The sequence below is a fragment of the Vicia villosa genome, unplaced genomic scaffold, assembly GCF_029867415.1.
Source record: "Vicia villosa cultivar HV-30 ecotype Madison, WI unplaced genomic scaffold, Vvil1.0 ctg.000041F_1_1_1, whole genome shotgun sequence".
In the NCBI taxonomy this organism is placed as follows: Eukaryota; Viridiplantae; Streptophyta; class Magnoliopsida; order Fabales; family Fabaceae; genus Vicia; species Vicia villosa.
In genome coordinates, this window is record NW_026704972.1 from 207,462 (window position 1) to 221,633 (window position 14,172).

Here is a 14,172-nt window from a genome sequence, read left to right on the forward strand (position 1 = left end):
GAAATGACATATCACAACCTATAGGATTGAGATCTTCATAACCAATATCATATAGTGAGATGTGTAGAACTAAGGTCTCCTTAATATACTAAGGTGTGTAGAATCTAAGTCCTTGTAACCAAGACCAATAGAAAAAAGGTCTTTGTAATCGAGATTACTTGATATGTCGAGGTCTGCATGAGGTCTCCATAATACATGATATGCAGAGGTATATGTAAAAATGAAATGTCAATAACCAATTTATTTTGATATGTCGAAGTGATCTATATGACAAAGATTTGAACTAAGAAACATTTTGTCCGCTACCGGGAAGTTCTAGCCATTAAGTTTACAAATGACACACTCTACTCCCTACCAATACCATGAGTTCTGCTGATTATGGATTGAACTTCAGTGTAATTCCAATTTTCATTTTTTTCTTGTCAAGATAGAAAAATTCAAAACCAATAGATGATTATTTACACACACAAAAAAAAACATCATAGTGGAGCCTGAGTCTAAACGTGTATCAGACAGAAGTCAATGACATGCAACCAAAGAACAACAAAATTACAACAGAAATATTGATAACCGCTACTCTCAAAATAGATGTATCACTAAAATTCCATCTCATAAACCTTTGATATATCTATAAACAGACTACAATCTCAAAACGGTCATATCGCTGTAGTTTTTATATGACTGATGAAATATTTATCAAGATTTTAAACCTTTAATTCACCCCAACCTGCTGTTGATATGTAAAAAGAGTCTCATTGTATAATGCAGAAACAGAAGCAAAAGCATTCCCATCAGCTGAAAGTATCAAATTATGATCCAACAAATTTGTTCAAGGCTGATGTGTCTAAAGCTGTAAACTCCTTTACAGCTGCAAGCACAACAAGTCCAAGCTTCACAGCATCTTCGTTATTACGTGCCTAAAGTGTCACGTACGTGAACATATTAAATTAGTTGCAATGTTTAAAATTGCATATAAAAATTCCAACACAAGATGTTAAGGCATTCTACCTCAATGTTAAGGGGAAGTACAGGATCATGAAGTGATAGTCTAAGAAGGAACCACCCACCATAGCCAGAAACTCGGATCTGATTGAAGATTAGAACAGACAGGATATAATAATTTATAATGGAAATACAAACTCCGCATACCAATCATTGCAGATTAGAAATCTACACACATCATATTGTAAGCAACTTCCAACTACAGAACATGTTAATAAGTTAAACAAGCATAAAACGCAAAGATATAAGCATACCCCTTCGTAGTTTACAGGAGCCTTTTGCAGGTTTGGATCAGAGCCAATTGAGCTCTCCAAATGTTTCAGCACAGTTTCTCCATATTCCCGAAAAGATCTGAGATTTGGTATGTAAGTGAATTCAAAACATTGACATGGATGCACACTAACAAAGAACCGCTATACAACAACTTACCCTCCTTTAAGATCTGGATGGTTTTGGTTTATCTTTAATCTCAGTTCTGCAGCAAAACCTGGTTCCTGGAGCCCTTCGATTAGACCAGTCAAAACTTTGCTTCCTCCACCCACACCGGAAGCTCTTGCAGAAGCAAGCTTATTTAAGATCTTGACCTGCACAACGTGGATAATTCAAACTTCCAATAATTAAAACAAGTTTTTGGCCTTATAATCTAATTCTTTGATTCTACAGTGTCGTGCAATATCACATTCTAGTACAAGGTAGAGTCAAGTTAAGGGTTATTCGGTGCAAAGTAGAGGTGTGTATATGCTTTGTCCGTGTTCAAACTTACTCAATATGACTACAACAAAAACTTACCATTAGGTATGCACCATCATCAAGCCAATTATTCTCCTTAAGAGCTCCATGTCCACTGGTTTCAATTGCCAGATTTGACTCCTCGCCAATAGAGTTCTGTCCGCAATATTACCTCCATAATTAAATATTTAGCAAATATAGTGAAAACGAGAAATTCAAATGGAAAACTATAAACAGAAACAAGATGAAAAGTACATGATATAAGCTAGAGACCTGATTGGTTAGAGAAAAACCCTTTCAATTTTCATTTCCTTTTTCTATTTTGTTACAAAAGTGCTACATTGTATTTTTTAACTTTGTTTACTGCATTCAAACATTTTGTTCAGGAAATAGTGAAAACATCAGTTGTACTTTAACTAAAGTAAAAAAAGAAAGTGGAAAAATGAAACACTTTTTGAAACCTAAAAAGCCCAAAGTATTGTTGTAGCCTGCATAGTTGTCAGATTTGTGTTAGACCTCTCATTAAGGAAAACTGACTTTCATTAAGTTTTTAAGAGGTATTTATTAGATAATTAGGAGCATTTTAGTGGCCGTTATTATATTATTAGGAGCAGTTACATTTTATTGATTCTATGTGTTTATGTTTAAAATAAATAGAGGGAGATAAGGGATAGTTTATTATTTTGGAAATATGGAGTGGTTAGTGGAACAGACCCAACTCTCGAATATTTGGGACGGGGAGAGGCAAAGGCTCTCGAAGACTTAGAGAACAATTATTCTATTGTAAATGTGTGACTTGTGTTTTATTGTCTACTGTAATTCTATTTGTCTCAATAAATATCAGAAATTGTCCTAATTCTATTTGGTAAAGAAACAGTTTCTATCGATTTGCTTCTGTTTTGCAATTTATGAGTTCTACTACAATGTCCCATTTGGAATAAAGTTAGCCAAAATTCCAAGGTTCAAATTTGAAATAAGGGTACATAAGTACTCAGACGGAAATTTTTCCTTTAAACAGAAGTATAATTTACTGTTATAGGAAAACATGCATCATACCAAACGAATAGCTTCATCAATTACGTTTTTGTAGCCTCTTTTGAACCGATGGTGTCTGCCACCTGAGAAAAAATAGTAGTAGCAAATAATTGAAGCTTATGATAAACACATTAAGGGAAGAGGGAGGGATAGACTAAAGGTCATGCAAACTTAAATTTGTCCATACCAAGTTTCTTTTCAATAAATGTGGTAAGACCATCAGAAGTGACGCTGTCTGTGACAATAGTTGTTCCGGGATGCTAGACAAAGTGATGGAAGGATACAGATTAAGAAGTATAAAGAGAAGTGTAAGGTTAAAAAAAAATAGAATACCAAATATAGCTAACAATAAAAGCCTTACTTCTTCAAGAACAATAGCTGCCATTAAGGCAATCAAGCGATTCCGGTTGAACTCACGGCCAGTGGAATCCACAGCAGCAGATCTAGATGAAAATCATTGATGTTTAACAATTCAAAGTGAAGGATGATTAACAAATTCAAAGTCAGTGAAACCGATCAATAAGATGGTCCTTACCTGTCCACATCAGTATCAAAGATAATTCCAAGATCAGCTTTGTTATCAAGGACTGCCTGGGTTATAGCTTTCATAGCTGCCTTGTCCTCGGGATTGGGGATATGGTTCGGAAACAAACCTGAATATAGAAGCCATTATTACTCAAAGTCCAAGTACAACACTTAGTTGAAATTATTCCCGCAATAAAGTTATTACCATCAGGCTCCAAAAATTGACTACCAGAAGTTATTGCCCCAAGAGGTTCCAGCACCTTTGCCTATTATTCACCAAAAAGTAACATCGAATGTTAATCTTGATGCAATTTGTAAACCATTCCCAAGAAATATATTCACTATAGATTTCTGTTCTTCATCACTTTCAAATGGTGGGCGTGTTTATAGAAATTCCAAATTAAAATGTCTTCTACAAAAGCTTATTCATAAAACATTAAAAGTTAAGGAGATTTAAAAGGAAACTTACAGCAAAAAAACCACCTGCTCCATTGCCTGCATCAACAACTATATGGAAACCCTCCAATGGTTTCTCTGCAGGCATATAAAACATTCAGAAAACCAATGACTAATGAACTATACATTCTACAATAACAAACAGAGTCATAAAGACAATGTCCGTCAATTAAGAATTCCATTATTCCTCCACCTTATTTAAAGAACAGCCCAGTAATTCTATCTCAAACATATTGGTTATTATAAAAATACTCTTTTCCTGGACCCTGCCATAGCATAAGCATAAACCACAAAGTTACCATTTTACTGCAAGTCATACCTATGTTTCCAGCTGCTTTGCGAACTGCTTTTACTAGATCAGACGTATACACAGACATGTAATCGACTGTCTTGATAGATAATGAAGCCTTTTTCTCAGAATTTGTCAAACTTTCTGCTGTAAATTGATTGTACAATTTTTCAGCTCGCTCTAAGATATCTTTGATGTCAGTCTTCCCAAGTCCACCGGCATTGGTGAAAAATTTGAATCCATTTCTGTTGAAAGGTAGATGACTTGCTGTTCATAGAAAGAGACATTTAATAATTAAACATGAATTCATATCTAAACTTACTTATCCATAAAAAGATATATATATATATATATATATATATATATATATATATATATATATATATATATATATATATATATATATATATATATATATATATATATATATATATATATATATATATATATATATATATATATATATATATATATATATATATATATATATATATATATCCTATCCATCTTTTTCTCTAAAAATATATAAATATATAATGAAGAAATCATATCGTGCTTATATTTTAGGATCCTCTAAATCCTCAGACACCGAGACTATGGGGAATCCATCAAGGTTTTTGGCTCGCAATAAAGCTAGGGTCCTGATCGAGCAACTAGCAGTCCTATCTATAAAGAATATCTGTTGGGCGAGAGCCCTTCTATTATGCAAAGCAAATTGAAGTTCACTAAAAATCAGCATTAACAACCTATGGACTATAGCAAACGAATATTTATCAATATATGCAGAAAAAAAGAACATGCAGTATTAAAATGGCTAAGAGTGAAAACCATTCAGGTTAGCAACATAAGCTTTTGGTATAAATGGTTCCTTCGCATTGTATCGATATCGAAGCTTATGTGTTAGTGGCTTTAGGTAAGATCCCAACTGAAGACATTCTCCAGAGTTCATTATTACATCTTCAGTAAAATGGAGGCAGTGCTATGTCCACAATCTCCACATACGATTTAAAATGGGGTTTTCATAGAAGGAAAAGTCCAAAGACACTAACTAAACTCCATGGATGAAAGTAAGTCAATACTACAAGGAAATGACACTTGACTTAAACTTCATAATGTACCTGTTATCATAATAGAACCATCAACAGGACAAAGAAATGCTTCATCCTTTGTAAGTGTGCTATTGAACATAGCTGGTGTTGATGCTAATCTACAAAGAAAACAATAGTATTAATTCACTAGACCATTAAAATAGTTAGAATAATAATAATAACAATAATAATAATAATAATAATAACAATAATAATAATAATAATAATAATAATAATAATAAAATAATAATAATAATAATAATAAATAATAAAATAATAATAAAAACAACAACAACAATAATAACAATAGCTACAAAAGTGAAAATCATCAAATGTGAATCACAGTTATCAAAACGGAAACATGGGAGTAGTATGCCTATTTCCCTGAACTTATTGAATGGACATGTATAGAAAGATCCTAATAGATTTTGATATTGTTGCGTAAAAGTGATAAAGTGAATGGACATGTAGGAACCGGCTTGACCAGGTGACTGCCTACATTAGAGTTTGCAACAACTGACACTTCCAGTTCTTATTCAAATAAAATAATATAAATAAAATAATGGCTGCTAAAAAGTAAATGCCACCCACCCATATTGGACAACTCCTAAGCCAGCACCAGCAAGCCCTCGAGAAATTGCATTCTGAAATTGGAAGAATTGATCATCATATAGTACATTTTTAATCGTATTCTCAAACTAGGAAGCTTGTTAACACGAGTACTTTTTGTAAGAATACTTTCAATTCACTTCAAAATTCAAACTACAAAACCATTGCAAAATCAACTTTAAAAGATAAATATTCTACATGATGAAAGTCTGCATAGACACAAGTGAGAACTACAGTATAAATGGAATAGGTTTTCAAATTATTATAATTCATTCCATCTTTCAGGTATCAGAAAATAAGTATTTATTTGAGACACTGGAATTCTATTTAAAATCAATATAAAATTTGACACAATGGATAAAGTCCATTATTTTATAAGGTTGTTAAAATGTAATCAATGATACGAGGAACAATCTAAACCTGTAGGGATTTGGCTGATATCCTGGAATCGTGGCCAATGGAAACTCTCAAATGCTGAGAAGCATCTGCTTTCTTTTTCTCCACTAACCATGCAGCGAAAGCAGCTCCTATTGCTTCAGCAACAGGTTCAGTGAGGTTAACCCCCTCTCCCTCAACACCATCTAGAGCCACACCACGTATGTCACTATTTAAATTAATATCATTTAAAAGTAATACACAAGTTAGCATGCAGGAATGAGGACCTAACAAATGTTAATTATGTCAACAAAAAGGAAGGAAAAATGGGCCTTTGCACCCAGAAGCTTCCCCAAAAATACTTTATCCATGATAGAGTCATCATTATAGGGAAAAGCAAAAGATTATAGTGTTTTCAAACATCAATCACAGAACGTGGAAAATAACGGTTTGTTCAAATTTCAATGCGCTGCAAGCTACAGCACTATAGTGCTACCATACCCGCTATTTGACAGCATTTACTAAATAGCGTAGCGTGGAATAACAGTGATCTGTTCAAATTATGGTATGCTATATCCCCGCTATAAAAGGTTCATGAATCTTCTAATATTTATGTATTAAGTGGTAAGAATAAGGTACATTCCTAAGTATAAAGAAAACAATAAGCTTTACCATTTCTTCTCCTTTATCTAAATGATAGCATACACCACAGAAACTCAGTATAGAAATTAACAACGAAAGGGAAAGGAAAGGAACACCGAGTTCATACTTTATGTCATATTTCAACTTTTTACTGTTCAGAACTTTTACAAATCCTTTGACCAAATTCAGTCATGCAAAAATCTCAACAACTAGCAAATTTCTATTAAGGCAGAAAATTAGCAATGATATATGGTTGGTACTGACCTGCCATTTTGAAGCTTTAGAAAGTCTGTTTTGTCAAGATGTGGCACTATGGTAGAAGATGCAGAAGCTGCAAAAAAATCCAAATGGAAGAAACAAACATCCATTAGAAAACAAAGAAGCTAAAAACTGTCAAAAGGTAATCCATTAGCAAGTATGCATATACGAGCAATATTTTAAATTTAAAACAAACAATATCAGAGAACATATAGGAGTTTTTCATTTCACTTTATTTCAACCTGTATGATAATAAGAGTCTAGAACAGACCATTGCAGAGAATATTTCTCCGGAAAGTAAAACCGTTCAAGGGTTTCGATAAAGTGCGCAATTGCATGGAAGAGATGCTAGTCCATGTCAACTTCCCTGGAGGAGAGGGAAGGAAGCTGCGCGTATAAAGGGCACAATAGTCCCTTCGACTATTCGGTTGGCAGCAGTGTGACATAAAAACATTTTGAACAATCTTCCCTGATGTTGCTGCAAATAAAAATTTACACTTTTATCAGATTTCTAGACTCAAATTTAAATCTCTCACTCTCTCTAATATTGGTAACTAGTCAATTTTCCATCATCTATATCTCTCAATTTTTTGGCCTTGTGGTTCAAAAGTTCTAAACTTCAGCTAAAAGGCTAAACCCCCAATTCAGTAGGGGGTGATTGCATCAATTACAGTGAAATCGTGGTATGAAATTGAAGTGTTGAGTACGAATACATTAAAATAACGAAGGAAAAGCTGAAAAATGAAAAATAGAAAGAATTGAATTGAATGAAATGGGAAATGGTGGAAACTTTACCTGCCATGTGATGAAATTGAGTTGCAGAGCGTTTGAATTGCTACGACGGAGAAAATGAGGTAGTGGGTGTTCTTCTGTCACCTTCCACACCAAATCAGTAACACAGGTAGCCCTTGCACGTGTAGCCGTGTGGGAGTCTAGGAGAAAAGACAAGAACGAGAATAACAATAAAGTATATGCTTATTTTTATTGTATTTTTTGCTTTTAAATATTTATTATTATCTTTTATCAAAATTATTTTTGAAGGTGTGTTTGTTTTATGGACAAAAGTTATAAACCTTATATTCAAAAAGAAAAATTATAATCCTTAGAATAAACATCTTCGGCTTATTGTTAGAAGTGTAGCCTAAATGACTTAGCTAAGGTTTTGTGCAAGAGTTCGATAGAAGTCTTGTTTGAGAGGTCCAACATCTTGTTTGAGGGATTTGAAGTCTCATCATCCAAGTTCAATATAACATCGTCTAATCGATTTGGAGTACCCTTTAAACAGGCTTATCTAAGAGGCACGACTGAAGTCTGACCTTAGATTCAATCTAGAGTTTTGTCTGAGAGCTTGATAGAAGTCTCGTCTGAGAGGTCTAACGTCTCGCCTGAAGGACATGAAGTCTCGTCATGATTGGCGCATGATCTTATTCGTGAGACTTAGGGACTCGTAGTATCTAAACGTTCTCTGTTTAAAAGCACTTCGCCATTTATCAAAGCCCTCGTTCTTGAGAGATTTTTTAGTGATATATTTGTAAAATGTCCAATAAAGTGGAAGAGTGGTAATCCTCTAGTGGGACGACACCTATACGTCGACCCTCAATAGGAATTATCTCGCCCTAAGTGCACACACCCTTTTCGCTCAGTCATGGAAAATATGGGGGAAAATTGCTCGGGGAAGTCAAAGTCAATAGAATAATATATGCTATCTTAAGAAATAGAGATTCAACCGTCAATCATTGAAGTGGGCAATTATCAGTCCCTAGAAAATCCTAAGCTCAAGAGCATATATGAATATCTTTCATCTTTGAAGTAAAAGACCGATCACAACTTAACCCGCATAGCGCATAAAGACATCGTCTTTCATCTCACATGAGTTGGCCCTCTCATACTACGATAGAACACCAACGGACAGGGTCTCTCACCACTATGAACAAACTCTAACCACCATCAATTACTAAGGTTTCTGGATATTTCCTACTCAGTATAGAGATGCCACGCATAGCGTTTACTTTTTGACAAGTACAAAATCTAAAGATGAAATTATGTATGGTTTGATTTGATTTTGAATAACTAATTTTAAAAACTTAATTTTTAAATATCAAAATTATAAACTGTATTTTTTTGTTAATATAATATTATAGTGATACAATAAAGAATTTAATTGATATACATTGTCAGTGTAAAAAATTTTACACCATCATCACATTATCATTACATCATGAACATCTAATTGTATTACTTTAAAAGAAGTTAAAATAAAAGTCAAATTTTTTATACTTATCAATGGTTGTGAATCTTGTGATTTACTGACAGTATAAAAAATCTTTACACTGTCAATGTATTTCAATTAAATTCTACTATAAAATAATAAATTTAATACAAAATGTAACATATATCATAAAAGATATATTGACACAAAATGTAACACATCATAAAAGAATATTGACACCAAGGTTCAGAGAAAAAAAATATGTTGATGCCATAAAAGGTATCTGATTTTGTATTGTTGTCAATTTAAAATAATATTTTTTTATTAATAAAATAAACACTTAATTCAGATGTATTTTCATATGGTGTAATTATCCGATGTTAAAATTTAGGGGTTCAAATATCATTCCTTCAAAAATTAATATCACTAAATAAAATTAATATTACTGAATAAAATTAATATCCCACAATGTCAAATTGACAATCTTCCATTATGTTATAAACATATATACTAAATTAAAATAATTATAAATTAAGTAAGGATAGATTAATATAAGGGTTTAATGAATATAAGGGTTTAAATAAAATAGTTTTACATTGTCATCTAATAAAAAACTATTAATCTGACATGTCATTGAAATTTTTTTAAAATAAAAGAGTGATTTAATTGGATACATGGATGTGATTGATTGACAATATAAAATCAGTGCATCACCCATTTTCTCTTAATATAATATACCACACTAATAAAAATAATAAAATATATTAAAATATATGTATACAATTTAATTTGATTTTAAAAAAATCAATTCAAAATTTGATATGATCCAAACTGTTTTCACAAAAGGTCATCTAAACCTATCCAATATTATTTGATTTTGTACCGTTTTTGAAAGTACCTCTAATATCTTCTAAACTTTTTAGTTTAGAAATATTTCAAGATGAAAATTTTGTGATATATACCATTTCAGAGTAGTGTTATCAATATTTCCTGTAATTTTGTTGTGGTCAGCATTGAATATTATTTTAATATAGCGTTTGGACTCAATCTCAACTGACAGGATGATGTAGCCTTTCTAATTGTGGAAAGAGGATGTATTGATTTCAACTTCTCTGTCTGACAAAACAGATAAGAAAACTTTGATCAACCCATTCTGCTATTGAAATTCAATATAAAATCAGCATAAAACTTCACGAGTAGGAATAAAGTACTTTGCAAATTAGAGTGGCTCAGCAATTTCTAACTTAAATTCTTCATTTACTTATGTCTGTGTTCATTTACATTACATTGTACAACAGAATAAAAAAAATCTATCTAGGAAGTATCTAATTAGTTTAAGAAACTCCTGATTTGTTGAGAAGTTTCATCATGAAGTTGAACTTAACATCTGGTGAGGTCTTTGGTTGAGGCCAGTTAGCTCCTTCTGGAACCTTTATAGATTTGAAACTTTGCCCTTCGTATAACTTTGTCGCCGCAGGATTTCGTAAATCACAGTGTAATGCAATGGCCCGACATCCCCAACTTCTCGCTTGGGATTCTGCCTTTGCCACCAATTGTTTTGCGATTCCTTTCTGTCTAAATTTTTCTCGCACCGCCACATTTGAGATGTATGCAACTCCAGTCCTACAATATATTTATACATTTAAAAGTTACAAAATCAATTCACATCACCTATGAACCAAAATAAAGCACCGACACTGGAAATACGACCTAGACACAGACACACATTTTTTCAGAAGTATCGGAACTACAACGTTTCAAAAGTTGACTACAACATATAGGCCAGATTCATCATTCATGCCATAAATCCTCACTCACTAACCCAAGTTTCAGAAACAAGTTTTAACTCACCTTCTCTGTCGCAACGGTCCCTTTCTAGGCAGAAAGTCGGCAACGGTATCTACTGTCAATATGCCAGCTACATATCCCTTGTTGAGGCTTAACTTTCCATCAAAACCCGCAATTTTGAAATCTTCACTTCCAAATAAGAAAGTTTGATCAAGTGAATTGCCAACAACAGCAACCAAACAGGTTCTTTTGCAACCATTTGGTAAAGAGAATCCTGCTAACATAGCCACCAATCTATCCATCCTCAAAACAAAATCTAATGGAAATGAATATTCAGGAAAGAAAGAGCTGCAGTGAGTCTCTGCCACTTCCCAACAGTCCTCTAATCTCGCCTCTCTGACGGTAATTTCGGGAGACATAGTTGGAAACAAATCAACAACTTGACTGGCTCTGCATAATCCTACATCCAAACACCATAACTTTAAGTTTCTACCGAGCTTAACATCGCAAATTAAGAAATTTTTCAGCACCCAATATATCCATTTCCTCTTTAACTCAAAGTCCAACTTATTAAATATATAGGCTTTCTTTGGATAAACAACTTAATTAAGCACTTATAGCATAAGCATTAATCATATAAGTGATTATGTATAAGCTATTTCTATAACAAAAGATAAAATCACACTGTTAAGAGTCCTATATCAGAGTCACATATCAGACAATATATGGCCATAACATGTGCTTACAAATGAGACAATTCTCACCTTACAAGTCGGTTTTGTAAAGTTGAGTTAGGCTCAATCACAAATCTTAACATAATATCAAAAGTCTCGTTTAAGATCCTCTGAGCCACCTACTATCGGTTTTCTACTATCAACTTATGGACATGTCATAAGTTGTTTGCACGAGCTCTCTCAAAAAGTCTCAAAAGTACTTATGTCATAATATAATCTCAAATAAGTCAATTCAAATGCCTTAATTGCTTTAATTGCAGTATAAAATAGTGTTTTCAATATTTCATTTTTCAATCAAACCTACCTCCCTTGAACAACAACACTAATCGAAAATCTTCCAGTTTAATTCATTTTCCCCATATTTCACAGAAGACAAGTTGATCCAATGCTTTCAAATTTCAGACATCATCATCAGCTTTCAAATTTCAACCATTATTCCACTTCATTCAATAACACAATTAAAGAATTTAACAACAATAAGTCAAATATGGTAACTGAACAACAAGTTATGCTAAAAAAAAATAATTGAAAAAAAAAAGTACCTGATTGGGAGGGAGAAAGAATTGGTAATTCATGAGATGAAGGTGAAACCCAAGATTGGAAAGGAGTTGATTTCTTAAAATTGATATTGAAAGATGAGATTTTTGAAGTGTATATAGGAGTTGGAGATACTGAAGTTCCAAGAGGAATGGACCCCATTTGGTGTATTTGAGGTAGAATGAAAGAATGTTGTAAGAGAAGAGAAGGGTTAGAAGTTGGGTTAGCTAAGCTACCTAATACAAATCGGTTGGTTAAGTTATGAGTTTCCAAATATGTGGGGTCACTCACACTGACAGCTTCAAAGACAGACAGGAGTTGAATTCCTTGAATCTAAAACATTGCCTTCTGATTTTATTTTGTTTTCTATTCATCTTGTGTTGCTAAAAATGTTATGATTAAATAATTATCAAATTTGTCTTTAAATCTAACTAGATTAAATTTTAATAACGAGTTAGAATCCTATTTAAGTAGAGCTGTCAATATAGGCTACCCAACCTTAAACGGGTTGGCCCTAGCGGATCCTGGGCTTTTCAGGGTTGAGCCAAAAAGGTCATGTGTAATATGGACTCAATATTTACTATCCGAATCTGGCCCTAGATGGACTTCGAGCTACCCGGCCCTAAATTGGCTTTTTTATTTAAAAAAATTAAAATAAAAACTCCATAATATTTATTATAAATAAAATTAAAAATCATGTTATTTTAAACATAATACATTTTTAAGTACTATATTATCTCTTATAAATACTATAATGTGTTTCTAAATACAATATATGTTTAAATTGTATAAAATAATACTTGAATATTTATTATAAGAGAAAAACTAATATAATGCGATGAAAAAATGTTGATTATATTAATGTATAATATTTAAAAGAGAAAGATTGAATAAAATAGAGATAAAGTTTAGTGAAGTGAGAAAAATTAATATGCTATTTTGGAGTAAGATAATATAAATATTAATATATTTTTTTTAAATTTATAATTATGCGGGCCTGATGGGCTACCCACGGCTCATATGGGCTAGCCCTAATGGGTAGCAGGCTTTTTAGGGCTGGGCTAAAAAAGCCCTGAAAAATATAGGCTCTAATTTTAAAGACCAAGTCCTCTGATTTTTCGGGCCTGGCGGGCCGTCCCATATGAGCTAGCCCATTTTGACAGCTCTATATTCAGGGATGACAATGAATTATGGAAGCTAATGGGAAGGATATGGGTAGCGTACTATAGTATTTGATTTCATACACGCGGTTTAAGTCGTACTCGAACTCATATTTGCGTGAACATTAATGTTTGTGTCGTATTCGTACTCTATAAGTATTCATACTCATATCAATTTACCTGCATTTCTAATGAACAAATTTAATTAATTATAGTTTTATATGTCATTTGAATTTTTTAATAATATTTTTAAAAAATTAAGAATGTTATTATTGAGTTAAGAAATTAACAAACATTTATATTCAAATACGTACAAATTTAATAGTGATGTATTTAATAAAATTGATAAGCATACATGTGTATATAATAATAAATATATAAATATATAAATGTACATTGGGCGGATATGGGGTGTGTGGGTACTAAGTTACCTGTACTCGCGCTCACATCCGCTAGTTTTAGTGGATAATTAATTGCTCACGCTCGTACCTATTTTACAGGTTTTTACCTTATCCATTGTGGGTAGTTTTCGCGAGTATCCACTCGGGATGGGTCCAATTGTCATCCCTACAATAGATAGAATTTGGACCGTGTATTATAGTACTTGGGCCATATTTGCTTTTTGAAAAAATCTTCGTATCTAAGTTCATACTCGCGTGGGTACTAAATTTTATACTCGTACCCGTATCAAATGGAGAAGTACATTTAGATCAAAGTTGATACGTTAGCGAGGAGG

At 32.7% G+C, this 14,172-nt stretch overlaps 2 protein-coding genes across 5 annotated transcripts; both read right to left on the minus strand.

Annotated features, from left to right (window-relative positions):
• Positions 1 to 215: 215 nt before the first annotated feature.
• On the minus strand, positions 216 to 7,960 carry LOC131622722 (uncharacterized). Of its 4 annotated transcripts, XM_058893756.1 has the most exons (18): positions 7,804 to 7,960; positions 7,280 to 7,486; positions 7,015 to 7,081; positions 6,154 to 6,337; positions 5,716 to 5,768; positions 5,155 to 5,243; positions 4,067 to 4,303; positions 3,761 to 3,825; positions 3,497 to 3,557; positions 3,302 to 3,419; positions 3,128 to 3,209; positions 2,954 to 3,026; positions 2,788 to 2,849; positions 1,792 to 1,887; positions 1,432 to 1,586; positions 1,257 to 1,353; positions 1,009 to 1,086; positions 216 to 917 (listed from the first exon to the last, which is right to left on the minus strand). In XM_058893756.1, the coding sequence occupies exons 1-18, from the start codon at positions 7,808 to 7,810 to the stop codon at positions 810 to 812; spliced, it is 1,839 nt and encodes a 612-aa protein (XP_058749739.1). In that variant the 5' UTR covers positions 7,811 to 7,960; the 3' UTR covers positions 216 to 809. The 4 variants fall into 4 exon arrangements, with proteins under 4 accessions (XP_058749739.1, XP_058749740.1, XP_058749741.1 ...); XM_058893757.1 differs by lacking the exon at positions 7,280 to 7,486 and having other exon boundaries at positions 7,804 to 7,957; XM_058893758.1 differs by lacking the exon at positions 7,280 to 7,486 and having other exon boundaries at positions 6,154 to 6,314; positions 7,804 to 7,883.
• Positions 7,961 to 10,191: 2,231 nt separating this feature from the next.
• Positions 10,192 to 12,579, minus strand: LOC131622711 (GCN5-related N-acetyltransferase 4, chloroplastic-like). Its single transcript, XM_058893749.1, has 3 exons — positions 12,282 to 12,579; positions 11,069 to 11,465; positions 10,192 to 10,840 (listed from the first exon to the last, which is right to left on the minus strand). The coding sequence occupies exons 1-3, from the start codon at positions 12,436 to 12,438 to the stop codon at positions 10,552 to 10,554; spliced, it is 843 nt and encodes a 280-aa protein (XP_058749732.1). The 5' UTR covers positions 12,439 to 12,579; the 3' UTR covers positions 10,192 to 10,551.
• Positions 12,580 to 14,172: the final 1,593 nt, after the last annotated feature.